The sequence below is a fragment of the Lineus longissimus genome, chromosome 1, assembly GCF_910592395.1.
Source record: "Lineus longissimus chromosome 1, tnLinLong1.2, whole genome shotgun sequence".
In the NCBI taxonomy this organism is placed as follows: Eukaryota; Metazoa; Nemertea; class Pilidiophora; order Heteronemertea; family Lineidae; genus Lineus; species Lineus longissimus.
In genome coordinates, this window is record NC_088308.1 from 1,862,521 (window position 1) to 1,887,004 (window position 24,484).

Consider the following 24,484-nt stretch of genomic DNA (forward strand, 5'->3'; position numbering starts at 1 on the left):
AACTATGTTACGTGGAGAGGTTTAATAAAAACCTGAGTTGAGAGATGCAACCTGTTAATGATTTACACTGGTATGGCCTTTGAAATAAAGAAGGAACTTCTTCCGCAGAACGCCATTCCTCGCCAGTACATTTTTTAAACTTGCAAATCACTATCTCAAAAGAAATTAAACTTACAAACGATCTACAATTGAAATGGTCTTTATTTCCAAGATATCGATTCATCTTGTGCATGAGCATTAATAACGTAAGAGAAACCAATACCAAATACCAAGACCCCATCTATTTGTCGTGCATGGCGACTCCCCTATTTCTCCGATTACCAAACCATGAGAAACAGGAAATGATTTGTCAACATAACGACACCCTTACGCTTGATTTGGACAAAAGGGGATGAACTTTTATTCGGAAATCAGGAAAAGGAACATTCTGATAAAACATGTTGCACCTGCCGACTTGTGACCGGACCAAAGATGACCCCTTCGTATTTGACATGCCTACGCTATTTACAAAGGCCCCTGCTCCACTCTCAAAGCATGCCAAAAGGTAACCCTTGACAAATCAGAAATAAAATCGCTATAAACTGGCCTTGTTATGCATCCCTGTCAATTATTTTGAGAGGATAGTCTGAGGGCCTGAAAATGTACATGTTTCTTTAATCCATACTTGATGTTTGTGGATAAATGGGACTCGTTTATCAGATTTGAAAATGGAAAAATGTAAGTGTTCACACAGAAAACTGATGAGAGATTCCGGAGTAAAGCTTTTACGACAAGGTCTTATGAAACAGGGCAAGACTACTGGGCAAGATCTCCAATCAAAGGAGCCCGAGCACTATTAAAATGCATTTCAAAGGAAGAATTAATGTACATCTTGATGAAGAACGTAGGTATGTTCGGAATCTTGTTTCCGTCCCATCAAAAATTGTACACCCGGCAATTTTCCGAATGAAGGATTGGCCATTATTCTATGGGTTCAACCCCGACACACACTCTGCCAGTGAATATCATAAGGTTGCCTACCTTTAGTCATATACCACGCTCATTATTAAACCTAATGAGATGAGACAAGACCAGACAAGCTTCTTGGAAAACATACTATATTTAAAAACAAAAGTACTTCGTTCAAAAAGTTTGTGAAATCGGCAGTTATATAATGAACAGTACGTTTCCTGTTTATATCTAGTTGAAATTCCTACGCAGACTTCTTGGAACGTAACATTTACGTTAAATATTCTTCGTTGTAGTCAAAGTTTTCGACTGAAAGCTTAGCGAGCTTCTTCATACTCGACGGTCCCTTCGTACAACCACTGCTGAAACCAGCCTGGTAAAATCACGTGCCTCCCTGCGAGATCTCGTGATATTTGTGTGGTCGATCGCTTCGGCGCAGTTTTTCCCGACACAATACCCATCAAAAGCAACCTAATTGCCATAAACTCTAGAATTGAAATTAAAATTCACCCCTTCGCTAAAAACCATGAGCACAAAACAGGGTGGGTTGTTCTGTCACTGATGATGAACTGGTAAAGCCCTTGACTTCCTATTGCGTCAGTTTGTTCACAAGACATACGGCACATGCACAACAGTCTGTCAGGCTTACATGGTGGATTCGCCACGACAACTCTCGACATTTCTACATCAAACTAGATTAAACGGTCTCACCTAGTGATGAAATACTACCAATTGTGAACTTCGTTAATCTTGATGAATCGCTCATAGATTTAAGAAGTCGCAGTGGTGGGTGGATTGTTAATCACATATATGCTCTGGTTAGTGAGGAAACCATATGATCAATACGAGTACCAACAGCCACCTCAATAGGACAACGGAGAGAGTACGTAATTCAGCTTCTGTTCGTCAGTTGTCGGTGACGTGAACGAATGACACTTTTCCAGGGGGGCAAATACAACTGCTACACCAGTATACGTGTAGAAACTTTGATGAGTTGATTTCGAAGTACAGTACATGTACATGTAAACGTATGTCTCATACTTGGTATCCGATGTTTAATGATTATATACAACAGTCTGAGAACCGAATAATTTCAACATGGGATCCACCATGGTTTTCCCTTTGGTATCAAACCATGCTGCGCAACTCATCTGACCCATCATACACAAAGCAAATCTAAAATCCCTTTTCAACACAAATGTTCACAGTTTTTGAGGTGATTCTGCATACCCAGACACGTCATGTACAATGTAGTAACTACTATCGTAAAGCTACCTCTGTAATTCCAATTCCTTCCCTAATTTAAAGGTGCATTTTGGAGAAGAATAAAAATGCGTTCAAATAGTCTCATCCGTGGATTTTCATCGTTACCAGGGCTGGCAACCATCTTGGTTGGCGCGACTGACATATAACAATGTGTCTATTTCGACAGTAATATTGCTCTACATGCACACAATGCCAAGGTGAACAACACTGAACACCATTTAGTCCAATGTCTTCACCTTATCTCGATACGGGATTCCCACGGATACTAAGGCGTATTTCATAATGATGCCACCGAAATGGAGGCAAAAATACTACATGCACAACATTTATCCATGGACCAATGCGACAACCCATAAAATTGCGATTTAATTACGGGGAGTTCAGGGTTTTCATCAGTGCCCTGCTATCGAGATTAGGTGGCTCTCAATGGACTATGAAGTCTATTCTACACTTTCAGGACAACCTGTTTAAGCGTGGACGTTATGACAATACTATCCGCAAAACTTAGATCCCAGGCCAGTTTCACATGATGAAGTCCGGTCTTTTCTACCGTCTTGGGAGCCATACTTTGAATCCGATAAAAGCAAGTTTACCCATCACAAATGTTAAAAGATAAACAGTTTAACCATGAATTCATACTTTTGTCATGAGAGATAACGACCGGACTTCATGAATGCGAATCCACCCTCTTTAAGTCAGCGGATAGAGTATACTAGTATATACATTCAGTACTTCTATGTGTATTTTACCCCTCTTTTAATATTTCTCACCCACCACATCGTTACATCTACAAATGTAGTGCTTACTACGCTATCAAACATAAATTATCTTTCTGGTAAAAGAAGAGTATACATATAGTTCAATATATACAAATTTATCACAACCAGAATACTGATCGGCACTCAGCCACCTTCGCAACTAACATCTACAGACCATCCGAAGAAAAATATTCATATTTCGATTAACCAGTTTTGCGTTTTCATGGCTAAACCTCATTGGCGAAGGACTGCCCTGTAGGCGCGTATTTCATTCACCGTCGCCGTGGACATCTCCTGCTATCGCTTTCATGAAAAAGTTGATCAGATAATAATTCTTCGACAGCCTGTATTATATCTACATGTACCAAACCGTGGCATCCGTAAGAATAAATAAAGAAATATATATTTACAATAATTCATCATCACAGTTGGACAAACCCCTTCACTGTTTCCGAAGAAATGTCTGGGCTTGGAAACTAGAGCTCTCTGCTCAAAGTTCGACGTCATGTGCGTGGATCACCTTAGCACCAAATGCATTGTTTAGTGCTAGTAACACGGCGTATATGCCATCAGATATCGTTTACTGTGTTCCGATCGCCGTATATCGTGTTCATTGGCAGGCATACACCATGAATCCCTTCATCGCATCAAAGCAGAAATCCCACGTCAGAGATCTCAACTTAAATATCTCGCTTAGAGCTAGGAATATGTCAGAGTTATGGTGGCCAATCGTCATGATGCGCACCGTCAGTAATACGTCTGACATGAGGATGCGCAGCAAAGTGACGCACTTGCGTTATTTAGTACCTTAGCCCAAGCCATTTCCTTTCGTGCCGTGATATGTTCCACAAGTACCAATCGTCTCGTAAATGCCATTAATACATCCAATGATCGTTCAGATTATGCACGTCAATTTCTTGTCGAATTCTGACTGCAATATCGGTGATCAGTCTCGGACAGACACCTAGGCGACGCCCGTCAATGATCGCCTCAGATATAACTGATGTGATCATTGCCAACAGAATACCAATAGGGTGCAAAGTCATTGACCATTTGATAATCTTGGCTTTGTAAGACTATGAGCCATCCATCAGCATACGAAACTATCTTACTGAGCGATGGAATCACATTTACATTTGGCACGGCAAGCACGGAATGAATCCAAGTGCGTACCGACAACACCAGCTTTATTACTCGCCATGTCTATTTTCAATGCCATGAGAAAACTCGCCCCTAACCTCATCCTCATAAGTCAGAGAGGTTTAGAGCGGGACGATGACATAGCGACTGCCATTAGGCAGCACACGAGCTTTCCGTTTCGCGGTGTCCATGACGGCCATTTCTATACCCCATCGAAATTTCCTTCCCCGCGAAGTAGAAAGTGTTCTACCACGGGTGATGAAAGTTCATTGTACCACATCAACCATCGTATACGATTACGAACACTTACTTCGCGTTTTTGTGCGCACCGCTTTGTATGATAACGTATGCCCTCTCCGCTTTGTCACGTAAACGTCGAACACGTACGTCGTATCTTCTGCAAGTCCATCGACAACCTCAGTCATAACTGCTCGGTTCCTGTTCCGAGCGCGGAACCTCTTACAAACAATCTTTTCACTTTTCTTCCGCCCGCCTGGGCCCGTGCACTGGTTTGTCATCGGCGTGTGTTGCCGTTTTAAATGCCTAGTATTCACCGGTCGTTTGTATAAACAGTATCGTGACCTCTCAGTCGTGCCCAGCCACGCCACTGTAACAGAATGACACGTACTTAAATTTTCGAAAACTCGTATGCTTGTATCGTTCGGAAGCATAGGATACAAAGTTTTTGACCTGTCAACAGTAGCGAAAATACGAAAGGAAGCAACTTTGAGTTTCTTCCGAGACACCTTAATGAAGTACACACCTGCTTTTGCATTCCTTATGTCTAATGTTAGCAGGCTCGTAAACTGTGCCTCTTTCAACACCTTGTCATGGTACTTCACTTCCACAAAATACGCCCCCGTGCACGCCTCCAGTTGTAACACTAATTGTTCGGCATCTCCACGGAGAACATACTTAAACCCTTTCGGGCCAGACCGTCGTTTGATAAACTTTTCAACCACTTTTGCGTCTTTCAAATTCACATATTTTTGCCTGTACTTAGTCCGAGCAACCTGGCCCTGATAGGCTACACTCTGATTGTTTCGTGGGTCGACAGCGAAAACGTCCACGAAGTATAACCACCCAGGCGCCACCTTATTGAAAGAATATCTGGTTTTCGACCCAATGCACGTGAAAAATACTCCTTCGTTTGTTTTTAAAGCATTTTTTCTCGCTTGTTTAATCCGTCGACGTCGTTTCTTTTCAAAAGCGAAACCAAATCCGGAATCTGGAGGTACTGTAGGGGGAACATCACCAAATGCACTAACACGTGCCTCACACAGGCTTTTGTAATTTCGATCCGTATTAAATGATAAACAATATTCAATCTGTTGATTATCCCGCGTATACGTCGGACTCGGATCCCACTCTACAACGAGTTTTCTACGTGCTGATGACGACACAACGATATTCGGATCAGGGGGTAATTCAGGGAAAAATCTCTCGGCTGCTGGATCCGTTGACGCCAATATTTTCACAGAACTACTGGTATCGTTGGTAACAACGTCTATCATGTATATGCCAGAGGGACTGTTTTCCGTTCTGTAGGTCATTGGCTCAAACCCAGAGAATGACTGCAGGAATGTTGCATTGGATGCAGTGGGATCTTGCTGCTGTTGAGGAAAAAGATGCTCCCCTGAAACGAGAAAGAAATCGAGAGTAAATTGCTGGGTTGTCTGTAAGCTCTAACATGCTTGTGAAGTGTGAGCCGTGTCCGGGGAACACAGACTCTCGCTGATACCCAAGGTCATGTGGTACCCTGCAGAGAGAAACAAGTTCGGCCATGATCTGAACCCATCTAATCGAGACGTTTGCCAGGGCTGGAGAGACCTGCAGTAAATATGGTGATCGAATGTCTACATTGATAGTTATTCGTTTAAGTTGCAAGTGTTTCACTGAACTGGTCAATAACGTATTGATTTGTCCTGTTTGACCTTTGAAAGTGGTAGGTGAAGTCAAAACCATTTTTTACACGCGGAAATGCAAACTTTCTTTACAGCAATCAGGAACCAATTACCTGTCTTAGCAGTTGAACCATTTTCAATTCCGGTAACTTACAGTCTTGGTAAATTCAATCCCATGTAGGTCTATAATCAACTTAAGATGCCTTGTATACATTTCAAAGGAGGTAGCGAAAGCAGCGCACAGGTTGCTCCAGCCACATCGTGTGTATACCAGAGACTCGTTAGTTCACTTGTTTACGAGTCATTGTTGAAGATCATAGCTAGTCAGGTAGACTTGTGCTGTTAACAGTAGTTTACAAGGCGCCAAGAAAACTGTTAGCGAGGAATAGCAATATCTGGATTGCTTTGCGGTTAGACCTATCAAAAGAAGCAACAGGTGGTAGCTCCTAACTTAACGTCAAAGTAAAAACGTTGTTGCCCAGCGGCCCTACTACATGTAGAGACGAGAGCTATCCTACCAGGTGTGTACCCATTCACATCAATAGTAAAATAACACACTCGACTCGTAACACCGACGGTGGTATAATATCAAGAATGGAAAGGAGCAAGGAGGTTCTACAATCGATGGGGTTACAACCACTTAGTACAATGATAAAGATGCCATTAAAGATGAGTGGGAACTGTAGCGAGGAAAGTAAGCTTTGATAGCAACTCTAAGAGCCAAACTGAAAACGGCGGCTAATGCAAACTGGTTTGGATCTAAACAAATTCTTAGACTATTGAAGAAAAGTCTAAACAATGATAATGCCATGACTCGGCTTGAGAAAAGTACATGTAGTTTGGAACATCCTCATCGCCAGTTCCTGTAACTTCTGGAGGAAGCTGCTTTAGAGAAGGGAATGGGGACCACCAGTAGTAGAAAGCTCATCGAGGGCTATACCGACTCGAGGTCTTTAGAAAACACATCTCGAACAATCAGGTTGAGGACAATATTCAGACAAGGTACTGGCGAACCTGGTCAAGATAAAGCAATTTAAGGCCAACACATACACGAGGTCTTGTGGACACAAGTCTTTGAACAATCAAGTCCACAGGACAAGATTCAAGTTGACGATGAAGGTCCTGAGCAATCTGGTTAATCCTGGGCCTCCACTATCAAAGGGGACTGTGCACATATCACCTTCACTCATTCAGCAGCAGGTTGAGAGGTTCTCCTACTGCCGCAGGTAGTGCATTATAAGGTAAGGGAGGAGAAATCTTTTCCCATTTTTAGGAGACAACTGAAGACTGTGCTTTTCACCCGGGCATATGGGTCAATGATGTAAAGAGCATGCGAGCAGATCATTACGACCTGGAACGTGCGCTATATCAATGCATATTTACTTACTACTTACTTACGTTATTCTAATATGCATTAGAAGACTATCTGGAAGAGTCTTCACAAGGATGGAACTACCGTGGATTGAGCTTGAAGACCAATACCAAGGGGAATACCACGAATAGGACTAGGGCCACTATGACATCTAGTACTGCAGGGAAGGATTGAAATATAACTGATACCTACCTCCCAGGCTATCACTGTCCTCTCCAACAAGTAAATCTCGTATTTGTATCGTGACGGATATGGGTGATGCGCACGGTGTTATGGTGATGGCAATCGGCACATTCTCTTGTTCAACAAGAAAGAAGTATCTGGAATAGAAATGGAATAAGTAAAAATTAACATGTTATCGATAGGTGTAGCCTATCTGGGGGAAAAACCTCGGAGAAATTGTGAATATCACCACGAACAAATGGACATGCTCAACAACAAGGGGTCCCTTAATGTTAGGATTGCGGTAGATTCAACTATCCGGGAAGTTCTATTGCTAGTAACTTGCTCTGGTAAGTGGTATATATTTATCCTATAAGGACAGTGACTTTACAAAACCAGAATACAGAGGAAACTGACATTCTCTTTTTCTAAGTGTTTGCTCCACGATGAGGAGCAACAGTAGTCACTAGGCCAATAACCCTTTACTGGTGCGTAATCGTTGTGGCACGCAAAGCGATCGTCCTGCCTTGGAGGAATATAACGTTCTAGGGAACAACTCCTCCACAGTAAGTAAGTACAGAGTGAGTGATGAAGAAAAAAAAGAACTACACGAATATGGTGTTAATCTTACTGACAACTTTAGACAAACATTGCTGTTGATGATGCTCTTATCTCTCCACTGATAAGGTTACTGATGTGATATATCGGCATGCCAATCAGTTTAAGAAATGTATCATGTGAGACAATAAATCGATTGACATTCGATTGACTTCAGTTTCTTCATTCGATATATTTGGATTAAGTGATGTTTATATAGCCGCAAAGATATACGAGGCTGTGACGGATTAGCACTTCGTTTTGGTCGTCAAAAATACCAGCATCAGTGTAACATTTTCGTCACTTCTCCAAGAGATATGTCTCTCAATACCAAGTGAAGATTCGACACACTCAAAGCATGCATGCTATGACGACAAAATACTTCAAAACTTAAAATTTCCCCTAAAATCCACGGGACGTGTTGGCGACGTGGGTCTGTGGTAATTTCATCTTCCTATTCTCTTTCGCAACAGAAATCTAATCTCCCTGGCAACATTTACCACTTGGCTTCAAACAAGTGTCATATTCGAGAAAAAGTCATGATATTATGCTACTTTATACGAGCTTAATTAGTTCGTATAGATAGTTTGAAGAAATACGAGGCGCCGGACTCAACAAGTCGATGGTAAGTGTTACTATTAATCATTTGGCGATGGAGACGTTCAAATGTGATGCAATGGCGACATCATATTGATCTTGGCAAGAGTCATCGCTACTCAGACAACAGACAGTTATTTGTAACTGAACTCTTGCGCTCTTATAAACTGATACCTCCGCGAAGGTCATCTTCATTCATGAGGATAGCAGTGGCGATAAAGGCTGTCTCAGTTGTATGAAATAACTGCACTACCCACAGGCCCTGGCTCAATCTCATCGCTAAGTACGAAGTTGGTTCCGAACTGCAGACGAGCTGGAGTTGAATTCCAACCTATGTTGCACGAGGTAGACAAAACTAGTTGGATATCTCTCCGATTCCTAACCGTAATATTCCCCCCGAGTACCAAAAGGCCTCTCCGACACTCGTCAAGCCGATCATTCCTGATTCTTGTTATGTATTTCCAACTTTATCTTTTATGAGTACCTTAGTGGAATGATGCAAGACACCCTCATCTCGGCAACTGTTAACAGTATCAAACGTGTTTTTTCACAGCCGTTTGCTTCAGTCGTTGATTGAGATGATAGCACTGGCTAACAAAACGGTCAGCTCTGCCAATAAGCTGTCACGCAATATTCGTAACTTACTGATTCTGCCATGATGAGATTATTCAGGGAAACGGATCAAGCTAAATCCTTGTCCATTGATTCTGGTGAAACAACACTGAATCAGAGCATTACTTGATTGCCATGTCAATAGTAATACTTGTGTTGGACCAAATGGAATTAACAGTTGTAGTGTCATCTGACAAGAGTCCAAACATTCCAACACTGTTAGAAGAAATGTTAGAAGAAATGTGTGCTACATTTACTTTATAGTTGCTGTGTATAGTATTTCATTAACTGCTCAAGACTACAACACACTTGCTCTACCTGCCTCCGTAAAGGACAGTTTGACAGGAATTGCTATGCCTGCCCCCGCAGTAGATGACACTTTGTCGGAAAATGCTGTGCCTGCCTCCGTAAAGGACTGCTATGCCTGCCCCCGTAGATGACACTTTGTCAGGAGTTGCTGTACCTGCCACCGTAACGGTCACTTTGCCAGGAACTGCTGTGACTGCCACAACAGACGACACTTCATCGACGACGGTACGGAAATCATATCAGGCTGTCACCTCTCTGAAAATGTTTGACTTCTCAACATCAGGAACTAAAAACACCGAAACTCCCCACAAGAAAACCGCATTAATGATATATTGCCTCAACCAGATACAACCACTGTTGACTGCCCATTATACGATGGTCATATCGCCAATGGAGTTGTTACAGGAGTAGTCTGATTCATCGACGATAATTGTGCTTAGAAGGTAGTATGTGAACAGCAATCGATCAGTAGACATGCTAGATGAGGGATTACTAAGAACCAGCGCTCATTTGAAGCAAGGTCATGTCCAGACATCACTGGATCTCCCGGGGATTTCAGCTGTCAATTCTCGAGCGGACGGTCCTGGATAGAATCGAGGCATCTGTCTGATCTGCTTAGAGGCAATATGATGACCACATTCACGTTGCCTATAAACGGAGGCTTGGGTCACAAGTTTGATAAACATAAGAGGAACCAATTAACACTTTTCAAACGTCAATACTGTCTGCACAAGCTTCAGAACAACGGAGATATTGAATGTCTTGTAGCTTCTATCTTTGGCATGGTCAAGAGCATATTATGATTAAAAGAAATACATGTAATCTGACCGGAAGTTTCAGTTTTTCTTAGCACAAAGGATGTCTAACTATTACCAATTTTAGTTTCGAGAATCAAGTCGCATCATTTCGATGCATAACCGTAACCGAGACGTTTGATGTCATTGTTGCATTCTATTAAGCTAATTTTTATGTGTTTGTTTCCGACATGCCTAATGGATTACTGGTTGGTGAGAGCACAGGAGCTTCCTCTAATGATGGCAAGATGCGACAAAGTGACGGCACCTTTCCAACCATCAAACTACATTGTAGTAAAATATGAATGAACCAAGCCTTTCGGCAGATTTCTTAACCTTGGAAGGAGCCAACAGTTTTGTAATAACAGTAAGCAGTGGTGCAAGAGCTTCAAATCAAACTCGGCCGCCAGAATGGCTTAAGGGTGCCCGAGGGAATTTCAGCAGCAGCCCAAGTCGATTTGGACAGAACAAGCATCGATTACACCACCAAGCGATATGTTAACAGAGAAAGTTACCACTAGACACATATACACAGGTCACTTGTACCCGGGCCAGGCGCCTAGTCTGTTTCTCTATCTGTCGATGGGGAATCAATAGAACTAACCATTGGAATCAGTTTCATCCATTTGCCTCATCATTGTTAAACCAATCTTGCGCCCAATGGACAATTCATGTTCCTTTTCAGACATTTGAGACGAAGCCAAGTATCTTCGATCCGATGTCTTGCTTGGGACGTAGTATATAGTTGGCCAGGGCGAATCTTTGATATGATTTTGACAACACTGTCCACGGCTATTTCTCAACAACTTGATGCAATATAAAACGAAGAAGGACCGAACGAATGGATGAGGTCTACGTTTTCTGTCTATGGTTTTGATTGACACCGAGGAATTGAGGTGTTTATCTCAATACCTTCTTTGTCACTTTCACGACAGGCACATGGCAAGTACTGTGGTAACTTAAATGCAATGTTACGAAGAATGCTTTGAATTAAATTCCTTTTATCAGACAAATAAATCACTGCCCAGTACCATCAATATTTCTAGACCAGACTTCTCGAGCTAATGATCCCCTTGAAATCTCGGGTGCTATATTTTATATCCACGAGTATGTACAGGGATTGGCGAAGCAGAAATTGGCGAAGAAGGAAGGATGGTAACACATGCTTTTTTACTTATAGGTTTTACTACTGGGTATACGGAATACTGTTGATCACAGTAAACACGTGTATATAAGATATATTGTTCTCTTGCCGTGGTGCCTTCAAAGTACCGAAGGCTTTCATCTTCCTTCCTATTAGAGGGTTGATCTCACCGCCAGTGTGAAATACAGTTTCCTTGTTGACGATTCATAGGACCATAGGACTTAGGAACGGCGTTACTGATTAAGTACATGTAATATTTTAAGAGGTACTGCCTGTGCTCTGGAGATCGTCGGGGTGTTAAAAACACTGCTTGTACACTATACTGTACAAAGATATGAAGACATGGTATGACGCCTGCTATGGAAAATGGAGTTATAATCCTCGTCTTAATGACTGAATATCGGCAACATGGGTCTCGAGGGATCTTGATATCAATAACATTGTATTTATGTATATCATGTCTAATGGTCGTCTATAAACAGAAGCAAGGGAAAATATCCAGAGCAGACAGAAGCGAGTATAAGAAACATCATTGGAAGACATGCTGCTTCCGACTTGTTTTTGGACCAGGTGGTTGTGCAACTCGGTGGTCAAGGCGATAGTGATGAATGTTAGGACTTTCCCAGTAAATAGGAAAGCAATAATTCGATTGAGTGAAACGGAATTGTTTTGCTCTGACGTAGTGCGACTGTGCGAAGAGGATGCAAGTTTCAACACCGACACAAAATTTACCTTCAGTTATTTTCATTCCGATGGTTACAATTCATGGTAAATGCTCACAGACAGGTTGTTAGTCCGTGTAGACAACAGATGCTGAATTTCGAGAGAGCAGGATGCGATGAGAGAACATGTGGGCCCCCAAAACTCCCTATTCGCGGAAACGCGGCGTGGAATCGTGGAACGTGGGTTCATCTCGAATTAGGAAGGAGTATGAACGCTTTTAGAAGGGATGAAATTTTAATATCGCCCTTGCACTACTTGCAATAAAGACAGGTTCGCCCCCATCTACCAATGCTATAAAATACTCAAAATTACTATTGTACACAGTGAACGCGGTTATGGAATCTTGATATGTGCAAGGCAAATGATATATGCCTGTACACTGAGCTGAATGAGTAAAAAAACATGCAAGGCGAAGAATTAAAAGAGATACCTACCTTTTTGGCTCATCTATGAAAATATACGCTGTTACATCTGTTCCATCAGGAAGCACGCTGGTGTCGTAAAAGAAGGCATTGGGATCTCTATTGAATACGAACTTATTGTCCCGACTAGACAGTCTCCTTGCGCAGGATTTTTCATATACCAACACCGTCACCATAACCACAAGATGTATCCATCGGCAGGTCATCTTTAGCACTTCCAAGGCGGTGGTTAGTCCTGAAATGGGATATATAGCAAGTCAGTGCACTAGTTGGTGCCAATCACGTGTTAGCCGGCTTATAGAACCGCTTGCCGCGCTATGGCTGTGGCGCGCAGTCCGTGAACGCTAGTATTGGGTTGAGTTTAAGCTTGTGGACAGTCTCAAGGCCGGCGAAGCGCCGCATGCTCGTTTCAAGCGTCATCGCGGTTGCTGGCTCGTTAGCCTCAGCTGATAGAGTGAAACTTCCTGGCACCGGGCGCATGGTATATAAGAGGCCGTCGGTGTAAGGGTGTATTAGCATCAGCAGGCGTAAATGGCTCAATGAAGCCTCGTAAATGTCACTCGGGTGAAAGGCTCTCCTCCTCTCAATGGTGGATCACCACGAAATTCAATATTAAAGTTTTATAGTTATTAAAGTTGTCTAAGATAGGAAGCTTTTTAACAAATCTGCCCCGAAAGAGTCAAATGCAGTGTGATTATTAGATTATCGTGAATAGTGATCTGTCGAGTCCGGTTACATCGTTTATATTATTGGGTAACATAAACGTTGGCGGTGGGGTGGTCGTATGCTTTATTTTCGGTCAAACAAGCTGATTTCTCCGAACTCTCATTACATTAAAACAGGTTGTAAATTCAAATCAACAAACAGCCAGAAATCGTGTTAGACTCGAAGTGTAATGGCCTGAATGAAACTGAATTGCGCTGGTTTAAGTTTTGATATAAAAAGTCTGGATGTCTAGACAACTCACAGAGAAAACACGTTGCGGAGTTGGTCGAATAAATCACAGGTAAATTCATTCAAAACAACTTGTTACAGAGAAAACTTTTAAACGAACTGCAAGGTGGAATATGTTTATTACAAGAACATTGCATTCGAAACAACTTGAACATATTTCTCTCGTGTTTGTATATTTACTCTTGAATCTCTTAGTAGCAATTGCCTGTAAAATGCCATGTGACTGCCAGTAAAAACGCTAGATCTGTCCGTTTGCATAGGTTTCAAAACTGTGACGGCATCGCGGGTACGACGAACGGGCGATGAACTACAGGACTGCCTAAAAAGAGACAATCTGGAGAAGGAGCTGGTCGCCAAAAGACGGCAGTGAACTGGATCTATTCTGCCCTCTCTCACCACCCAACCGTAAAAGCTAATTGAGTATACAAAGGGAATTATGAAGACTTTATCGCGATGCGAAGAGGACTCTAAATGCAATCTGGTCAGAATCAGCGCTTTTAGTAGGATGTTAAAAACGGCAATCCAATAATGTTTTGTTGTAAACGAGCTCAATCTTAAGGTGCAGTGTGAGAATATCTCGGGTTCTTTCTTTCAAAAAGAGTATATATTCTTACGTCGTAATTAAAGTGTTATCCAATTTGTACATTTACCACTTTCTATCTCCTATTCAGAAAGGTAGGGTATACATTCAATATTATTGCCATGATGTAGAAGTAAATACACCTTGTTTGGCGTGTTGCCAGTAGCCTTGTATCCAACCTAATTTATATTCGAGTAAAATAAAAGAAGAATGTGAAAGGTACAACACCACAAACGAGCAGGCCATAGTTAATTATGCGTTAAGATGTTTATGTGAGAATATTTCCTCATATTCTAAACACCATTGAGAGAAAGAAAAGAGGAAAACACAGCAGTCACCTAAATCGTTTCCATCTGCTCTAGGCCTTCCTACAGCAGCAATGGATGGGCAAAACAAAAGAAATCATGCTTGACAAGTTGGCTGCCACTGCAGACAGCTCCGTCCCATTTGGCCAAAAGTTGGTGTGTAAAATACTTTAATCTAGGCCTGCCAAGGTTAGATCGGACTCCCCCGACACACCGCCTACGGAAGAGGAAGTTTATGGCCTGTAGGCCACGGGCCAAGGACGAAATATGCAAAGTTCCAGTGGACAATGGAACACATTTGTTTAAGGTTTATACGGTGCTGATTTCAAGAATGATTTTTGCACATTACATCAGAGATGGCACCCTTAAAAAGGCCGAATGGTCCCAAAGTATTAAAGGGGTCAAAAAACTGATGTCGACGAATCTTGCCAACATGGGTATCAAAATGAAGGTCTGTGAAAGTACCTGAACATGACATAGTAACTGACCCCCTTGTTGTCCCCCCCCCAGGAGGGTAAAAAGGCCAAAAGCGGCATCTAAGGCCTTCTAAATTTTAAACGTTTCTGGGTTAGGCCCCCAGACCCCGTCGGCGCCCGTGTGCGAGTGCAACTTGGACCCCCCCCCTTCGGCGAAACATGCTGGATCCGCGCTTTCATGGACTCAGTTCGGTCTTGACCGGGCTGGCAGACATGGTACTACATTGTACATGTCTTACGTAGACAACAGACGGACTAAATGAGGCTTTGGCGGCCTGGTGCACTCATAATATGCACATAAATCAATGGGATGCTTAGCATCAATACATATGAGAATTTCGCCTAACAATGTGCAAGAAAATGCATAATATTACTCTGTGGGATAATAACCAAGTCAATCTGTCTGGTACTGCGACCGACAAGCGGATCATGGGCAATTTAAAAGCAGGACTACGTGATCGGTTAGGGATTTTGGGGTCAGTTGAGTGAAGACCCGACTCGTCATCACTGAGTCAGACAGCTAATCAGTAATCGTCAGCATCTTGTTATACTTAACTGAATCAACTGCTTTTTCATGACATTTACCAACCGAAAAAAAGAGTAGAAAGAAAGCGACAAGTAAATTTGCTGTAAAATTACATCATCATAAAAAGCTGAACTTAGTTCCATCAGTCTATTTGAAAGATTGGTTCCATATTCTTTATCGATGGCATGAAGGAAATCTATTGTTGTTATCGTATGTTACATGCACGTTTTTTCCCCTAATATTTGTGAACATGGTGAAAAGGACAGAGGTGATAAGGCATGTCAAGTCTTCAGAAGTGTCTAAAAGCCTAAACTTCGCTGTTGCTGAGCGGCGGCGATTGACGGTTACACGTTGTTGCTCCAATAGGCGCAATCAGAGCCGACGAGACTGTGCTGACGATAAGAGACGGGATCTGTAGTACAGAATGGGATATGATTGACCTCTCGGGACGTGAGGGGACGGTATCCACAAAGAGTGCACCAGCCACCGGTCGTTACAGTCCCGAAGCTGACAGAGTAACGTTACAATTTGGTCTGAAGATGAACGACGACTCGAGTGGCCTTCGAATGTGCAATTTGGAGATCGCATCTATAAGTCTATCACACATTTGTATCACATAAAGTGCATAACAATTTATCACGAAAATCAATAAAAACGAGATTAATCCTAGCTAAACATTGCACCCGCCATAGAGGGGCCGATCAAGGGAGCTCATAATTCATTAAATACAGTTTAGCTTGCTTTCTCAGCCAGACCCAAGACTGCAGAAACGATTCTGGCCAGACAATCGACTGAGCTCCAGACCTCTTTCCCAATTCCAGGGCACGTATTGATCAGGACATGTATATTAATAGAACAACCGCTTACCTAATTTTACCCGATAGGGCAGACTAACCACACTCTCAAAATACATACTGGATGGTTTCAAGATTAATTATAAGCAAATGGTAAGGAAGATTCGCTACAATTAGAAAACACGAAATTAGCGTTTGCACATTTCCGAGATGACGCTCTACGAACCCTTTAGGTCAAAATCTGCGTGCGAACTACATGGATTAGGGGAGGGGGCTCAGGGCGGCTACCCCCTTACAAATACCGAAATGTGGGCATTGCCACAGAGCCAATTTCTTTACACGAGAATTCCTGTCACAATTTTTTTCATCATCGCTATTCTAAATGTAGCGTATACCGTAAACGTTGTAACATTCATACTAACGATGATGCCAACCTCAACAATATATAGTTACCTCATTCTATCCATGGTAAGTTGATAGTCCCACGACAGTTCAGTGCAGACACTAGTCATGCATTCAGTTGAATGCTGGTTAAATTTGAAGTAAACGAGTTAAGTTTAGGATTCGGGTGAACGCATGTAAGGGCTAGGGTCATCATTAGCATCACAGTAACTAACAACGTTTACGGTATGTTTATGCTAAGGAAAGGCGATGATTTATAAAAATACGGTGTCCGGAACTAGCGTAGGAAAGAAAACTATGCAAATAAATCAACAAAATGGTGCTGATTTCAAATTTCGAACTTACTCGTATAAGAAGTATTTGGTACCAAGGCCTATCCATTTTCTCCACCTGGAACCAACATGTCCGCTTGAATCTTGGAAAATCTGGACTGGTTGATTTTTCTAAGCTTGACTCGACTAACATTATATCAGAACCACCACTTGATATCCAAACTCCACGCCGAAATGAGCTCTACATGTCGTTCCCGCCTGCAAATGTAGTCCCGGTAACATCGGCCTGGAGATCGGTGGCAATCAAGGGGCCAAGACTAATCCCCGGGAAATGTGCCATATGGGTCAATATTATGATGATTATGTGTCTGTGTTTTCCGAATTGCAGGGTATCAGCAGGCCCCGGACTTCTCAGGAAAAGAAATGTTGACGTTATTATATTGTTATTGTTGTAATTAAACAAACTATTGGCCAGCATAAAGTTATCACAGTTTTTTTCCAGGCTAGTAGATGTTTCTTGTTCAGGTGAAACCTGCCTTTTGCACGGTCCCATTTAAGTAATTTTTTTCGGCCGACGTTTCCCCAGTTTGACAGCCCAACTGCCAGCATACAGCAGCACCCTGGCTGACGACAAGGTTTTTCACTTAGGTATTTATTCACACCCGGCCCCATAGACATCAGAATTAACAAACTCTTCCCGTCCAGTCGATTCTTCTCGCCATATCGAATGCATCACACTAGACGTCCGACAAGGCGCCATATAATCGAGAAATTATCGGAAAAGTAACTGGAAAGTGTCACTGCGTCGGTGGATTGTTTGCTAATTGCCCACATGGCTGCCATTAGATAACAAAGTTTTAATGAAAGCAAACCACGAACGTGAGCAGAAGAAACATTTGTGGGCACGTTGCTGTCTGTGTCAAGGGAAATCGAATGGGTTATCAGGCGAACGATCGTGTCTGTCGGAGATGATAGGTCAATGCAGTACATCCACATCAATGATGGGACTGACTTAATCATGAGTTGTGTACAGCTAGAAGACAGAGTCAGAGATGCGTTGTGCGGGGAGAGAGGGTCAGAAAATGTTATTTCGTCCCGGCCAGTGTACGCCATTGCGTTGATTCGCGAGACATACAAAAATGTACTACGCGCATTGTACATTCGTGTTCGTTGCAGTCAAAGGCGTTACGGTGTACCGTACACGTGGTTTGTATATTCATAAAAACCACGGAAGACTCCCCTTGCAGCCACTCACCTGTTCTACACCATTGAATTTGATGGATGATGCCCGTCTATTATAAGTCAATTGCGCGGAAAGTTGGGTAATGAGGCCAAAGTAGCAGACAGGTCGGCATGATCATGTCAATCCATCACCGCTCCCCCCGTAGGTATTGTCTCAATAGTAACCATATGTCTAGCTCCCTCCTAGAGAAACGTTAAAAAGTGCGATTCACTGCCGAAAAAAACGGGTTAAAGTACTTTCTGTGACACTTAGAGTTATAACTATGATATATTATACATGTACAATAAAGAGGTGGGTCACGGAGTCAGACAACTGAGGGAGACGGGGCGGAGCCTATCCCTCGGTTACTGCTACGTAAAAACGGGCGTGATTTTTTATTTTAGGCAAATCCTAGTTCTAATGTCATAGCTCAGATGGCAGCACTTGACAGTGACGGACTCGTAAAGATGTGACAAATTTCGTACGAATTTCATACGAATTGATGAGAGATCAGTGCCAGCTCTTGGCGATGGTGTATTGGGGGAACAATCCATCTTGATGACAGATCAGTGCCAGCTCTGGGACATAGTGTAGTGGGAGAAGAACACACCTTGGAGACAAACATCAGTGCAAGCTCTGGGCAGGCCGAACGTAGAGGATTTGAGATGATTCTGCAACTTGGTCGGTAACCATGACAGTTTACGAGGGGTTAATGTACCAAAGAAGTACAGCATATGTGAACACAATATGTAACTATGAACTATTGTAGCGTGCATGCCAGGTTAATACAGGTGTGTGAGGAGATTGTGTTCTTTAGTTATTTCGGAGGCCGCCAAACATATGTAGCCTATGATGCTATGATTTTCAGCACAGCCACCCTGAATTTATACTGTCTTGTATGAAGGCTAGTGCATACACAGTGTGGCACTGAACATGTAATGCCCGGTAAATTTCACTCGAAGTACCGTTGCATGATTTGTCTCTGGTCGTTTTGGGAAATATTCTTGCGGTTCTTGCCCATGTGCCCTTTTGGGAGAGCGACAATTGACAGAACACGCGTTATCAGCCGTCAGATGGTTCCACTTCACCTGAGCACAATACATCGGGACATGTTTACTGAGATAATAGGGGTGTCCAATCGACCTGTTGTCCCTATCGGAATAATGAGCATATCCCATTCTCCATCGTGCTTCGCGACTGAAGCGAAACGAGTCGGACTTACATGTACAATGCATATCACATCGCGTGAACCACCACGCTGTTCATGGTTTCGGGGACCAATGGAGACAGAGTATCCTCCTGTGCAACACAACAACGATTAGTTTTTTCTTAATGCAACATGGGTCACATTGGGCCTATATAAGCCTACTGAAGCAACATCATGAAGTTGCAGCCAACGAAAATGTATTCTAGATATTTGGTTGTGCGGGGGGGGGGCGGGGGGGCTGGTATTTTAATCGGCATGAGGTAACACAGAGGCAACTCAGGGAATCTGAAATATCTGGCTAGGTTCGCCTATGTTTATCAACAAGAGGAGAACTATACTGAGACTTGACGCCAATCCAGAGGATTTAAACAATCGGTAGTAACGGGAACGTGTAAATAGACAGAACACTCGATTAGTAATATTGAGTCTCTTTTAGTGCAAATTCTTCGTCTAACAAGAGCTTGCTTTGAGAGTGTTGCTGTCATTGTGACTGTGGTTTGGTCGAAGGATGGGCGGGCAGAAACGGCAACAGGTAAGCTCATGGGCCTATTGTTAGATTCCCCTCGTCATCAGCCCTGCTCGTTGAAGCCTAACGTTATCTATAACAAGAGGCCTAAGGTGCATACTCGGCGATTAAATACCATATGCCGATTTCTTAGATTTCAACAGCATCTTTATGGGCAGCCACCGGGGAGTATTAATGTTATCTTTCACAAATTCCACGCTTGACTTTCAGTAATAGAACAGCCTTTGGTGTTCTTTGTCAAATCTATTAGACTGCTCAGTCCGATTCTATCTATCTTTTATAGCGATCAACATCGTCGTCATCGTAGTCGTCGTCGTCGTCATCGTCATCACCATTTGGCAGAATCCCCTCAGCAGTAACTCATTGTATTATGCGATAAACTGCATCAACAACAAGTAAAATGCCATGACAGTTTATCACTTCTTGGTTATACAGAGTCTTTCAATTAACCTATTGTTAAAATTTGATTCAAAGTTAATTCATTGAAAGACTCTGATGTAGTATATCAGTTGCGAACGGTAATTATTGCGCTTGCCTCTGCTAATGGTGAGCTCTTGAAGCTTACCAAATTGATCGCTTCAAGCAGTAGGCCGACATTCTTGCGGCAACGTATCTGAATCCAAGAAGCCACATTCGTCATGGATACGTTTCCGCATACAAATTCTCGGTAGGCCTACAGCCAGCAGCTTCAACAGGAATTTTGATCCCTGTACACGTCCCTTTTAATGCACAAGAAGATAACGCATTTTCTGTTTGGGAAAGAACTAGCTACCTACCAGACAAAACATGATAACACGCCACAGACTTTTGTTATTGTTTCTCTGAAGGCCTACAGGTCGTAATTCTACATGTTTCTTGACATAGCCGCGTAGCGCAATGGTACCAGGGAGTTCATTCCGCCAGTAAGTAAATCACAGTAGCCATGCAGTCGTATCAGGTCTGCATTTAATCGAACTTTGAAAGTCTAAACTGGCCTCTTCTCTGGTCTAATATTGCTAATATACATGAACGGCAAGGGCCGATGGCTATTTCAAATAAACTCAAAGGTACCGCAATGGATAACACTAACCAGAGTAATAGAGGTTAATATCGACCAATAACAGATTAATAAAACTGCTCTAAGGCACCTTCATATTATGTGAAAAAGGCTTAACTTTAGTTTGTTTAGCAGAGATGAAAGAAGGGCTTCTCTCTGCATTCGATGTTTCATAACAAATACATCCCGAGCAAAGATTCTCTCTGTCGATATGCAGCAGCCAGAAACCACACGATCGAAAGAGATGTCCAGCAACGAGAGCAGTCTGCTGTTAGGCAGGCAAAGTGAAAGGGTTCCTTGTATTTCCTTAAATTCTTCGCAGACATACCGTTTTTCATGCTTCTCTTTCAAATTTCCACTATTGATGAAAAGAGAAACGCTAAGATTAACGTGACATTTTTGTTCGTTTTCTTTCCACAATAGACATGGCCATAATTCGGTTCGATGTAGACTTCAGGTTCACATGGCCCGACCTGTTAAGCACGGACCAATGAGAAGTTATGAATCGAATGCCATAATGTTAATTCCTAAAAATCTTCATTCGGTATCAATTTTCATTTGATACCTTTGTCCCAATGACTTATAACTTGTATATAGCCTATATGTCAACTTTTCTGTTCTTAATATCTGGGTCTGATGTCCACTCGCATGCGTTCATACTGTATATGTACTGTACATGTTCGCATACATGTACATTCACTTAATACATGCAATGTACAATAATATCCGCTATATCAATGGCAATATTTTGCAAAGACGTTTCCGGAAACTCTAGGCCGCTATCCGGGAAAAGCATGGCTGAAATCCAAGTAAGGCCAACATGTTGAGGTGAATCCTTTGAAGCATTGCTTCTTCTGGTAGAGCTCTCGGCTGACCTGACCCGAAGCTGGATTTCCCTGTTTGTCTGGGAATAATTTAATGCCTACGACATGCATTGGTGATGATACAGATTGATTTCCGCCATGTTCCCCCGTCCATGTTTGACGTGACAACCAGTTGCACTTCGAGTTCGGTACGATAGATTACCAATACGTCTATATCCATAAAACTCTTGATTATTAGCGGGCAATATATCACGTTATCTTTTGTCTGTTGGTCTCGTTTGTTGACATTATTTCTCTGAAGAACCACAATATCTTCAAAATACTGATACGGCCAGGCCTTATCGTAAATATATATATACTGCAACAGCCAGGCTGAATACAATGCGGAACCAACCGACACTTGACCGACATCCAGGTCGTACAACTGCGGGAAGCAAAGATCAACTGAGGTCTTGGGATGCCATCCGTGCACAGCCAACGAAGAATTCGCACCATCTGACTGGAGATGTTGCATCCAGCTAGGAAATAAGTCACCGAGTCACCGAAGGTAAACGAGTACACTGAATGTGTTAATTTCCGAGAGGAGTGTCTTCATAAACTTTTGCACTGACTGGCTAGTCAACTCTTTTTAGGGTGCGGTTTGAGGGCATGGTTTGGTGGTACATGTATTCTAAAAATGACAATTACGCGCGTAAAATGTTTTTTAATGTTTCTTTCTGGGTATAATACTTTTTCATATTCCGCTTCAGCGAGTGAAGTACCCAACGATACCAACTAAGGTCGAAGCGGCCGGCCTTTGGATGCACGTGGACAACAAAGTTAACATTGTGCGCGGGTATAGAATTTAAACTCGAAGCGGTTAGCCTTCTACGCACGCGGTAAGCCAAGGTTGTGCGCCAAATGACTAGTACATAGTCAAACTATCAAACTAGCGTCTAAAATAATGGGTTCACCATTCCAGACGCGTATACATGCGGTGCTGCTGATGAAGGCGCTAAGGTACTAGTAATTTCGGAACGAAGTATATATTTGCAACAGCAGCTTTATATACACAATATATATATACGGTAAAGTTCCGGGCCAGTAGCAGCAACTAATCACACCAACGCGCGCAACTAACCTGGATCTAATGTCTGCAATAACTTGGTGGACTTACCCAGAAAACGCATGCAAAGCAGGTTGCAGTAAAATCCTCTGCTATCAAGATCGCCAGTATCCTATCCACGAAACTGTCGCACGATTGTTGATATTAGTTTTGAAATCCAGCGAGTTTGCATCATTCACACTATACACAGTTCATCTCGTGACGCAGCCGTACTGCACCTCTGGATCACGTGATCTCCATTTTGAATATTTTGAACCAATTATCAGTGTATTTGAAATGGGATATAAAGCAAATGCTCATCTTAACGGTTCGCTTGGTTATGTGAAGGTGTACGCGCCAAGAAGGCCCTATATCCAAGACGACGTAATTAGTTATTGCTTCGGAAATCAAAGCGAAAATCTAGACAAATTGCGTGATGATGTTGCGAAGAACGGGATCGCCGTAATCCGTCTAGAACTCCTGGTTCTGGGCTAATAATGAGCAGTAACTTCCAGCTTGACTTCGCCTTTGCTGTATCATCCAGCAGCCTCACAACGAATAGAAGTATACACAGAAGGTGTTCAGGTGAACGCAGATTCTAGACCGACCAAACTGTTTTGAGATGCTTTCTTGGCCGACAATTATTAACGGCGCCTGCGCGATATTAATAGACAGATCCAATTCCAGCTTCAACTCCTGGCAGTTAGAGACCTTAAAGTACTGTAAACCCGTCATCATCGTTATCGACAATACAAATGATTATAATTCTTAATGGCCATGAGATACAATGTCTTCTAGACTTTACTATCATACGATCTCAGTTTCCACTCAACATTATAGTTACCTCGATGATTACAATCATATCAAGTTTGATTGCCCTCAAGTATTTAAAAAAGGCACTTGATGGCTGTGAGGTTCTACAACCTTAGCTTGTTTTAATGCCAGTGTCGTCGAACGGTATTGGGGTAGTTCCACGCAAGCGTGTGTTGCCGATGCACCGATCCGCATAGAGACAATCGCGGCACGGAGGGCTCATTTTGGATCATGATCGGAGAATTCTGATTACTTTCCGTCAGTTTTTACTTTTTCCATTTTGTGTGGAAGGTGACAGGGCAGTCGACAGTTTGGTAATATTACCCTTAATTCATTCGGTGGTCCTGCCTACATATTCATTGCAGCAACTTCTTCATCAGTTCATACAAAGCCAATAGCAACACTACTGCAGTATGGCAACTTCCGGTTACTCGTTGCCTTATTCCGACTTCAAATATGATGTACAAAGCAATGACATCTCAACAGATCAACACCAATGACATTGGTACAAGCGATCTTTCCATAGGAAAACCTGAAGTCTCATACAATAACAATTGCTTTACAGCAGGCTTATGCAGCGCGTGATGTGTGTCACTTGCTGATGTTGAGTGTCAGTATTTAACAGTTGTTAGAGAACTAACCAGGTAACAAAGGACCTGATGACGCATACCACCTGCCCTACTCAAGTTAGATTTTCTCGTATACTTTCACGCTC

General features: G+C 42.5%; 1 protein-coding gene across 1 annotated transcript; it reads right to left on the bottom strand.

The window, feature by feature from the left end:
* Positions 1-204: 204 nt before the first annotated feature.
* LOC135484264 (protein NDNF-like) lies at positions 205-23,494 on the bottom strand. Its single transcript, XM_064765578.1, has 4 exons — positions 23,029-23,494; positions 12,761-12,983; positions 7,581-7,708; positions 205-5,748 (listed from the first exon to the last, which is right to left on the bottom strand). Exons 1-4 carry the CDS (start codon positions 23,039-23,041, stop codon positions 4,409-4,411), a joined length of 1,704 nt encoding a protein of 567 aa, XP_064621648.1. The 5' UTR covers positions 23,042-23,494; the 3' UTR covers positions 205-4,408.
* Between the last annotated feature and the right edge of the window lie 990 nt (positions 23,495-24,484).